This window comes from Dendroctonus ponderosae, unplaced genomic scaffold, assembly GCF_020466585.1.
Source record: "Dendroctonus ponderosae isolate FM_Combo_2020 unplaced genomic scaffold, Dpon_F_20191213v2 Dpon_F_20191213_1, whole genome shotgun sequence".
Classification (NCBI taxonomy): domain Eukaryota; kingdom Metazoa; phylum Arthropoda; class Insecta; order Coleoptera; family Curculionidae; genus Dendroctonus; species Dendroctonus ponderosae.
The window spans coordinates 16,734,435-16,744,571 of NW_026017110.1; the positions used below are offsets into that span (position 1 = coordinate 16,734,435).

Consider the following 10,137-nt stretch of genomic DNA (forward strand, 5'->3'; position numbering starts at 1 on the left):
CTTGTCAACCTTTTCATGTGCAGATAATTTTAACTTCCTACTTCTAACATTTGTTTTGTCATACGCTGATCAAATGTTTGCTCTGTTTTTCCATATTGTTGCAACAGACTTTCCAAGTGCTAATTCCTTACAAATGTCGCTCTGGTTTACTCCATTTTAATTTTGTTAATAATCTCGTACTTTTCATTTAGTGAAAAAGCTTTGCGTTTTTGTTTTTCCATTCCAAAACGATTTACATACATAACACGACAAAAACCAACAAGTCACTGCCTGTCTCGCTCTCACTAATATAAACAACTCCGCACGATTGATGTTGCTGAGCGTGGAAGTTCGTTATAAACGGAAAGTGAATATACAACTAACCTAAAAAGTGATTGTTATATCCGGAAGTTCGTTATAAACGTGTTCGTTATAACCAGTAAAAAAATACGTTGGCCTTTATGGACGACGTTTCAATTAAAGAAAAAAAGTTCGTTTTAAGCGAAAGTTCACTATAACCGGGTTCATTATAAGCGGACTTTACTGTAATTCGAATTCATTAAAGATACTTTGAACTAATTTTGATTTAAATTTTAAATGGGATGACACAAACCAGCATTTTTCAGTCACAGGTTCCATGTGTGACTGTTCCAAGTATCTGTGATTTTTTGTCACCTGTTATTTTGGCCCATGATAAATATAGGCTTGTGCCTGAAACCGGGCTGAAGCGTATTTTGAGCCCAGTCAGATTAGACTTTAAAAGGCCTGTTTCGGGCACTGAAAATATGATGGTAAAAGATTATTGGAAGTTGTTCGGAAGGATGTCAGAATATTGAGAAAATAGTTTGTGATCGATTTCCGGCTGTGATATATATATATATATATATAATAATTAAAGAAAGTGCGAAAGCCCGTTTTTGTTCATAATTGTTGAACCGTTGATACTATTGAAAAAAAGTTTTATTCTTTAAGTATTAAAATACCTATGATATCAGATAAACTACATTAAAATTCGTTCATTAGTTTAGTCAAAAATCGAATAAAAAAGAACCGTCGATTTCAGCTTTTTGTTAATTTTCAATAATTAATTTAGTTTTGTTTCAAGAAAATGGTACCATAACTTTTTTTGGTCAGTCAGTAATAAAATTTTCATTTACTGTACGTTGTAGTATAACTCTTTACGAGTAAAATACAGCCTCAGAGAAGTATCTCCGACGTCTCAAGAAAAATGTATTTAGAATCTGGCAAGAGTCCTTTTTACATAACAAATAGGAATGAACAGAAAGTTATGAATATTTGGAACTTAAATTTATGTCACTTATAAAGTATACCGACACTTTCAAAAAAGTTATAGTGCCAAAACCAAATTAATTATAAAAAATTTCACTTTCATCTATCGGACTATAGCCCGGAAAAAATCTAATCTAATCCGACTGCACTAATTGTTCCATTGAAGGATATCTACATCACTTCCTAGTAATTTGGGTGCGAATTTGCTGGGTCAGCAATAAATTATGACCGAAGACCGAATGCCTTTTGTTACATTATGTATGCAAGGGCTTCAAAAAAAAGTCGTAACATTTTTTTATGAGTAACGTTTTACCATTTTATCGAAACTTTATTTTAACACAAAAAAGGAGACCACATTTTTTATCTTTCCCACTTAAGGGTAGTAAAATGTAAAAAATATTATATTTTTATGCTAATCACTGATTACAATTCATCTTATCGCTTAATTGAAAATTGCCCATTTAATACTTCACCTATGTTTGATATAAACAAATATTGAAACATGTCCAGCCGAGGTAAATAGCGCCTATACAAATTTAAATGTAGTTCGTCCACTACTCCACTGGGCAGATCCAACAAATGCTATTTTATTTCAGAAGCACTGCTATTGGTCGAAAAGATCATTCATCTATCATCAATTTTATTTAAAAGTTCGTATAACTTTTTGAAACGATGCAAAAAAGTTTTCTATGAGCAAATTGCGTTGGTCACTCAAAACAGTTGTTTCCTTCGGAAACTTAACCAATCGACCTTCCGAGGACAAAAATTGTGTAACTATTTCCATGAGCTGAAAAATTTTATTTTCTAGGTATTCTCAAAGGGTATTTCAAGTGTTCAGCAGCACAATCATTGTCTACATAGCTTTAACATCCCTCCTAGTTGCTGTAATTGGATATCAGATAGTTAATCCCAAAATCAGTACTCAAGATCGAATTAAATATGCCATGCTTCTTGTTGCTTGGTGTCTACTAGTTTACAGCATTTGCCTGTATGGCCAAGAGCTACAAGATGAGGTAGGAATATTATAGAGGCAAAGAAGCTCAAGAAACAGATCATCAACATAATGTTTAGCAACGATTTTTTGTTTCTTTGTTGAGGTTCTTTCTGCATGATTTATTTTTTTTATGCTGATGAACCATTTTAATTAAAAACGCTGTTTAGCGATTTGTTGATTATATATTTATCTAACATATGATTGTTTTTAAATTAATTTTTAATATTCCAGTTTTTTCACAAATGTATTTGGCTTGATTAATTTACTATTTCTAAATCGATATTTTTAACTTGCCGATTAACTGCATCTTACATTATAAATATTGCCAACATTACCAAATATGGACTTGCATATACAGGGTGTCGCAATAAGGATGGTAAGCGGCTGTACCTTGGAAAGTATGTGCTGTAGAGTGAGCGAAAATAAAAATGTATAACAAACTTGAAAAAAAAATTTGCTGGAAATAATTTTAAAATTTCTCAGATGACCACTAGCTGGCGTAATTGCAAACGGTATTTTAAAAAGTCGATTTTATACAGAAATTGTCCCGATGGGTAAACATATAGTAAGTTTAGTCAAAAGACCACTAAAAACCGTACTACTTCCCTTATGATCTTTTTTGCTAACTTGTTAAATAAAGGGTGGTGGGAGAGTCAAACCGCTTAATTCAAAGAAACCTGTAACTCCAAAACGGCTTGACCGATTTCAAAGTTTTTACTATCAATTGAAAGAGCAATAAAAACTCTACATCTGATATAGAAACAGGTTTAACATGTAAGCGAGTATAGAATGACGAACAAATTAAAACATTAGTTAAGGTAAACAAATCGAAAACAATAATTGAGACGTTTTTGCGTTAGGCATTGAAGGTGGGAGATTCAATTTTCAAGAGCAACTGGCACAAACATGGAATGGCATTGAAAGTGAAACCTGAATTGATTTTCACGTTAGCCAGAACACAAAAACCTCTAGAGTTTAAAACTCAAATGATCGGTTCGATTTCGTTAATGCAGTTTATGAGAGTGAGTATATTTCAGCAATTATTTGTACAAATTGTTTTGCGGCTTTTATTCATCAAACTGTCTTGCACATTAGTTAGGTAACTTAAGGGTGGTTTAAAGATTTACTTTGTTATGCCGTTCATAAAGGTAGGTAAACTAAAACTTTTCTCGGATAATTTGTGCTTTTTTTTCGAATTTGAAGTGTTTTGTGTGTTTTTCAATCAAGGGTGGGTCACTTGTGCTGAGTTTTTGTCGATTGGTGATAATTTTTAAGTTCTCACAGACAATTTAAGAAAACAACTACTTTGTATGATGGCAAACACCAACGCGAATAACACGCATATTATGAATAGTATGCGGTTATTATAATTATAAAGTGCATCAGTTCCTTCAGTATCAATAATCAAGTAACTCTTCTAATACGCTTCCGAATTCGATCCAGTCTTTACCTATATATTTCAGTCTTATATATGATTGGATTTTGTCTAACATTTGGTTTTTTTTTTGAAAAATGGAAATCGGTTGAGACACTTGAAAGTCATAAGAGTTTGAAGGCCGAAAAGGCGATTTTTTGAGACAAATGTTATCAATGTTATCTGCGGATTTAAGCTCGTAATTGTTTTGTGAAAACAGCTGTTTTCAGCAGGCCAAAATTAATTTTGGTAACCCTTTCAGCGCCAGGAGAACCCTGAAGCGCTGATTGTTTGGCGGCGCGCCAACATTTTTGTAAACTTAAAATGTTTTTTTAGGAGAAACTCAATGGTAAAAAATTTGTAATTTTTCGATTTTTGGAAATTTTTCAATTTTTTGAAAATTGCAAATGAGCAAATTTTTCACTTAACAGACCACGAATTTAGAATTTGCGAATTTAGTCCAAAATTCCACTTTTGATTAACGTGATGATATAAATTGTTCGCTTGGTCGTCCCTTTGGATGAGTCATTTGCAGTTCGATTTCCGTTTTTTTAATGTTTACTGGTTTGTAGAAAGCACTTGTTCACATGCAAATATTTTTTAACGCTGGTCCAAACTAGTTTGGATGGTCGTGGTAACCAAAACAGGTTTTCCTGGCAAAATGAACATCTCCAGTCATGATCATAGTTAGATCCACATTTAATGCTCGGACGCACTACGGGTCTTGGATTTTGCACCAGCTCTCGGTTTAGCATTTTGATCAATTTTTTTGAAACAGCTGGCGTCTTTGGCGTCTTTCTATAAGCTTCTTCAATTTCTCGATCCTTGCTAATGAAAATGATGTATGTATGTATATTCAAGGAATCTTGAGGGAAGTGGTATTTTTGGAAAAAATCTACTGCTACGCGTGAAGCTTTTGGTCAAAAATCGAAACTTTTTATGCGTGTTTTTTGAGCTCAATGGATCGCTTTCGATCTTAGAAACTCCCCAGCATGCAAATGGGATTTTGGGTCTACAATAAAAAAGGTATTACAGGTTAAAGATTGCAACCGATCAAAACCGATTAGAATGGAACAAAAAGTATCTTATTTCTAATCTACAGCTTTTGCGGTGTTTTTCTATTTCTAATTCCTCGCTTCATTCTGATGAATATAATGTAGAAATCGACGAGTTTTGCGATTGAGCGATTTGGTAATTTTCGAAAAAAATTACCTCCGCCCCTTATGAAATTGTTGGTAAAAAATCAAGATTTTAATGATTATTTTTTAAGCTCATTGGCTTGCTTTCGGTCTAAGAAGGTCCCCCAGTAGGCATATATAAAATGTGTAAGTCTATAATAAAGAAGATATTGTATTGATATTGTTAAAAAATATTTCTTCTGGCGAATTTTTCTATGAGTTTCTTTACTTTCATGCTTCTTTAAGCTGAAAATTCTGTCGAATTCAGAGCATTTTGAGTTGAATTATGTGAGACTTGGTATTTTTCGGAAAAATAAGCTCTACCGCTCATGAAATTTTCGGTCAAAAATCGAAATTTTGCATACGTGTTTTAGGAGCTCAATGAATTGCTTCCGACTTATAAAGTTTCCCAATATGAATATATAACATGATTGAGTTTATATCATAAATAAATCGTCAGTTTAATAACTGATGATAATTCGGGACCGATCAAGAACCGCTTGAAATAGTCCAAAAACCTTACTTACTTCAAATCTAAAGCTTCTTGGGTGTTTTTCATATAAAACTTCCAATTGCTCACTGTCATGTGATGAAAATGATGTAGAATTCGAGACATTTTGAGGAATTTTCAATAAAAAAAAAAAATCAAATTTTGCCGCTTTTTAAAATGTCGGTCCAAAATCCAAATTTTTCGTGCTAAATTGATTGTTTCCGACCCAAGAAGCTCGGAAACATACATATAAAATAGTCCCATTTTTCTTATTTGTGGTTTTATGCTAATATCTATTATTTCCTGTATCAACTATTATAACTAAAACGTTCATTTTGTTATGTCTCAAAATCAATGCTGTACATACATATCAAATTCAATTAAAAAAAAAAATTATAGCGTTTTTTTGTTTCCACTAGGTGATGAAGTGCGCCTACTCAGGACTAACCCTTCTTCTTGCAGTCACCGATGACGAGTAACCGTACACACTAACCATGCTAATCTCAACACAATTAGAAGGATTCAAAAAAACTTAAGAAAAAATAGCATTAAAATATCGAGTTAATGGGTATTGAATCTATTTGAGGTCAAACTTTTTTATATATTGTATGCCACAGAATGCAAAAAAATTCACTGACTCGCATTAGTATATCCAATAATGTTAGATCCGAAAATCGCACAGTTGTATACACAATCAGCACTTAAATAAAATTCTGATTTATGCTTCAATAGTTTATTATTTTTACAGTGCTCATTATTCTGCTTCGTCCTACTCCTAAAGAAATGTTATGTGATAAGTGCGCTAAGGTTTATAGCTTTTTCCATTTTACTTCAATTTTCGATCAATAAATTTAAATGATTCCCTTAAGGCCCATCTTCGGTAACAGTCAGCAGAAGGGTGAATAGTTGATAAGCCCTTTTCATCACCTGAAAAAAATATAGAGAACTGAGAAATAATTTCGGATTTTCCCAGACCCACTCACAGCGACAAATACTATAAGGGACACTTCTCCTAGAAGTGTAGCTTTAAAATCGAGAGGTTTCAGAGTTCGTCTCATTACAAACATAATATCGGTTTTCATGCCAAGCAATGTTTGGTGTTGGTACCATTCGCTTTTGTAAATTGCTTCTCCTACTTTCATCGACTGAAAGATCCATATAATTTTACCAGCTCAGTATATAAAGACGCAGACTCTGGAAATATGAACAATCATTGCGAAACTTGCCTCGTCTCTAACTTGCTGCCCATAGAAGCAAATAGAGTAGAACAACAGAACCCATCCGATCAGTAGCATAGTATATCTTATGCGATCTTCAAGATTCGTTTTTGGGATCGCAATTTGGTACCCAATTATGGCCAAAGTGAATGAGGTGACTCCGATGTAGACTATTATCATGACATCAAAAATTCCAAAGACTTTTTCAGCATATCTACAAAGAGCGATTAGTTTTGGCACAGAAGACGATTTTTTGAAGATTTGAATCAAATTGTACTCTGTTTTAGCATGTAAAAAAATGCAACAAATGCAACCACATTAAAAATGTATTCTTTTATTTTCTTTCTGGTTGCGACTGTGCTAATGAAAATTTGACAAAATAATATTTTTAAAATCCAAACCGCTACTACTTACTTTATTATGCGCTGATGGTATTTAATCAGATGCACAAATTCCCGGATTATTACATTTTCGTCATTTTTGCACGAACCCATATAATCACAAATATGCTCAAACTTATAGGCGCAACATTTTAGTTGCGCCGTTATATGTTTTAAAAAACCTAAAAAAATATATAAATATCTTCCAGAAGCGAGACTTAGAATGCCAAGAATATTATTCTGTGAATTGATTTAATCAATTCATTTGGCGATTTCTTCGCGTCTCTATTTTCCGTCTTACCAATAACAATAACGGTGGCCAACGAGAAGAAACAGCACGTGTGATAACAAAATATCGCTTCAATAATGTACAGAACCCAAAACACTATTCCTTCTGAGGCTTCAAAAGGGTACAAGTTCTGAGTTGGCATTCCACATGGATCATGCTTGATGTAGAAATCAGAGCCTGAAATTATTTGCACGAGACTTTCTCAGATGTTTAACATCAATATACAAAACCATGTGACTTGTGAATGTGTTAAAAAGTAGCCAATACTTACGTCTTGATTTTAAGCAGTTGTTAACGGACAACATGGGCCATGCTAAGTTCAAAATTACAGAGACTGTCACGTAGAACAAAAAATCTGAAATTTTAAATTACTTATTACGAAAATCTACTACGTGATTTTCAATTTTCTTTTCTAAATCTCTCCATATACGTTTTTTTCTGAGAGACGAGTTTCTGTTGAAATTGAGGCACATTCTATACTGTTATAATTCAATTGTGGTGTACGTTGGGTTAAGAAATATCTTACATTTTGTGTGGCGCATAATTTCGCTATCAATTTTTCGAACAGTTTCGTATCCACAGTACTGGAAAAAGTCTTTAATATCATCAATAATTTCCTGGATTTGTCGTTGCTTTCTCAGGAAACACACGTAAGTTACTGTGTTTCCAATAATGTCATAAACTCCTATCAGCGCTTCCAGTAGAATATTCACATCCTCAATTCCCACGTAGAACTAAATAATTCAAACAATTCGATTGAAAACTCCTTGAAAATTAATTCGTCTTCATCTGATTCAATTAATAGCTATTGAATAGTCTGTATAAAAGTTGTTTGGAAAATATGAATTATTTGAGTTCAAAGCATCTAATTTAATTTCGTGCACTAGTTGGTAGAAGACTTGTTGGGTTTCCTAAGGGTACTCCGCGTATGTTTCCATTATTTTTTCAGTTACAAAGACGAGTCGATTGACCGTTGACACGATCTTTCAAAAATTGGTCAAGGAAAAAGCAAAAATTTCTGGAAAATAATCGGTCTTCCATTTGAAAAAAGGTTAGGGTTTGGTCTGTTACTTGAATTTGAAACACCCTGTATGAATTGTTACTGTCTTAAAATAAACTAGACGTTAATATCTACAACTTCTGTATTTAACATTTTTCTCTAATTTTGAAATTCGATGTTAAAACGGGGTGGCAAAAGTTCAATCAACAACCCTGTACAAAACTTCAAAAACGAAATTGAACCGATTTAACAAACTTTGCTGCAAAACAGTGCTTTTGGTAATAAGTGTTGGTAATAAATGAATAAATAATGAAAATCGGCGGAAATCTGGGAAAAGTTTAAGGTCTTTGGAAACGTATCGCATTGATTTCTTCCAATTGAATTGCCAATTCCAATTTTTACAAAAACGCATAATTTTTCTTAAAACCACGGATAAATAAATATAATAATTTAAATGTATTTAAATAGCCTGAAGTTTTCAGCATTTTCGAAATCTGCGCTGCTTTGCTCACCTATCGGAATTTGCATCTTTAAAAATAAGGGACGGACCCGTAAACGCATTGTATATATTTTTAAAATCGAAATAAACAACAAACAAGTTTATGAGATTAGCAGCAAATAGTTTATAATTTTCGTAAAACAAATTTTATTTTTTCCATTCTAAATCATTAGCCATATAATTAGTAAGAGGAAAAAATGTAACTAAGAAAAAATTTAGCATTTTAAGAATTTTTATTTTTTTATTTTTATTTATCAACATGTACYTATGCATTTAAATCATTCAATTATCCCACTTAATGGTTTAAGAATTAACGCTTTATGTACAGGGTTATGGATTGAACTTTGGCCACCCCGTTTTTGCATCTAATTTGAAATTTAGAGTTAAATGTTAGATACAAAAGTTGTAGATATTAACGTCTAGTTTATTTTAAGATAATATCAATTGATACAGGGTGTCTCAAATTCAAGTGGCAGACCAAAATTACCTTTTTCTTAATATAATGCCGCACTTTTTATTGCATATTCGAACTATTCGCATAATTCTACGCGCACTCGATATAAATGTTCTATAATGATTTTCAACAATTTTTGAGTTGATAACCAATATTGATTGAACTTTGGCCACYCCGTTTTAACATCTAATTTGAAATTTAGAGAAAAATATTAGATACAAAAGTAGATATTAACATCTAGTTTATTGTAAGATTACCAATTGTTACAGGGTGTCTCAAACTCAAGTGGCGGTATAAGCGTACATTTTTTTAAACAGAATTGCGCACTTGTTATTTCATAATCGAACTACGCAAAATTCCATTGATCTTCACCTGTTTTTGAGTTAATAACTAGATGTCATATCTACAACTTTTTCATATGATATTTTGGTGTATATTTCAAATTAGCTGCGAAAACGGGGTGGCCAAAGTTCTATCAATATCGTTAATTAACTCAAAAACAGTTGAAAATCACTGTACAACATTTATATGGAATGGACCTAGAATTTTAGAAATAGCTCGAATATGCAATAAAAAGTACGGCCTTCCAATTTAAAAAAGGTCAGTTTGGTCTGCTACTTGAATTAGAGACACCCTGTATCAATTTGTATTATCTTAAAATAAACTAGACGTTAGCATCTACAACTTTTGTATTTAACATTTTTCTCTAAATTTAAATTTACATGCAAAAACGGGCTGGTCAAAGTTCAATCAATATTGGTTATTAACTCAAAAACAGTTGAAAATCATTATAGAACATTTATATCGAGTAGACCTAGAATTGTGCGAATAGTTCGAATATGCAATAAAAAGTACGGCCTTCCATTTAAAAAAGGTAAGTTTGGTCTGCGACTTGAATTTGAGACAACCCGTATCAATAGGTATTATCTTAAAATAAACTAGACGTTAGTATC

General features: G+C 32.5%; 2 protein-coding genes across 2 annotated transcripts in view; one reads left to right on the forward strand and one right to left on the reverse strand.

Moving 5' to 3' along the window:
- LOC125503654 (odorant receptor 67c-like) overlaps window positions 1-6,037 on the forward strand; it is a 9,062-nt gene extending 3,025 nt beyond the window's left edge. Inside the window, exons 5-7 of the mRNA XM_048664374.1 lie at window positions 2,078-2,282; window positions 3,124-3,285; window positions 5,765-6,037. Coding sequence (XP_048520331.1) covers window positions 2,078-2,282; window positions 3,124-3,285; window positions 5,765-5,824 — 427 coding nt within the window. The 3' untranslated portion in view covers window positions 5,825-6,037. The remainder of the gene's footprint in view (window positions 1-2,077; window positions 2,283-3,123; window positions 3,286-5,764) is intronic.
- A 32-nt stretch (window positions 6,038-6,069) lies between these two features.
- Window positions 6,070-10,137, reverse strand: part of LOC109545563 (odorant receptor 67c-like) — a 7,709-nt gene continuing 3,641 nt past the window's right edge. The window contains exons 2-8 of the mRNA XM_048664388.1: window positions 7,758-7,965; window positions 7,503-7,586; window positions 7,244-7,408; window positions 6,977-7,124; window positions 6,572-6,776; window positions 6,329-6,490; window positions 6,070-6,272 (exon numbers count right to left, since the gene is read on the reverse strand). Of these exons, the coding sequence (XP_048520345.1) occupies window positions 6,210-6,272; window positions 6,329-6,490; window positions 6,572-6,776; window positions 6,977-7,124; window positions 7,244-7,408; window positions 7,503-7,586; window positions 7,758-7,965 (1,035 nt within the window). The 3' untranslated portion in view covers window positions 6,070-6,209. The remainder of the gene's footprint in view (window positions 6,273-6,328; window positions 6,491-6,571; window positions 6,777-6,976; window positions 7,125-7,243; window positions 7,409-7,502; window positions 7,587-7,757; window positions 7,966-10,137) is intronic.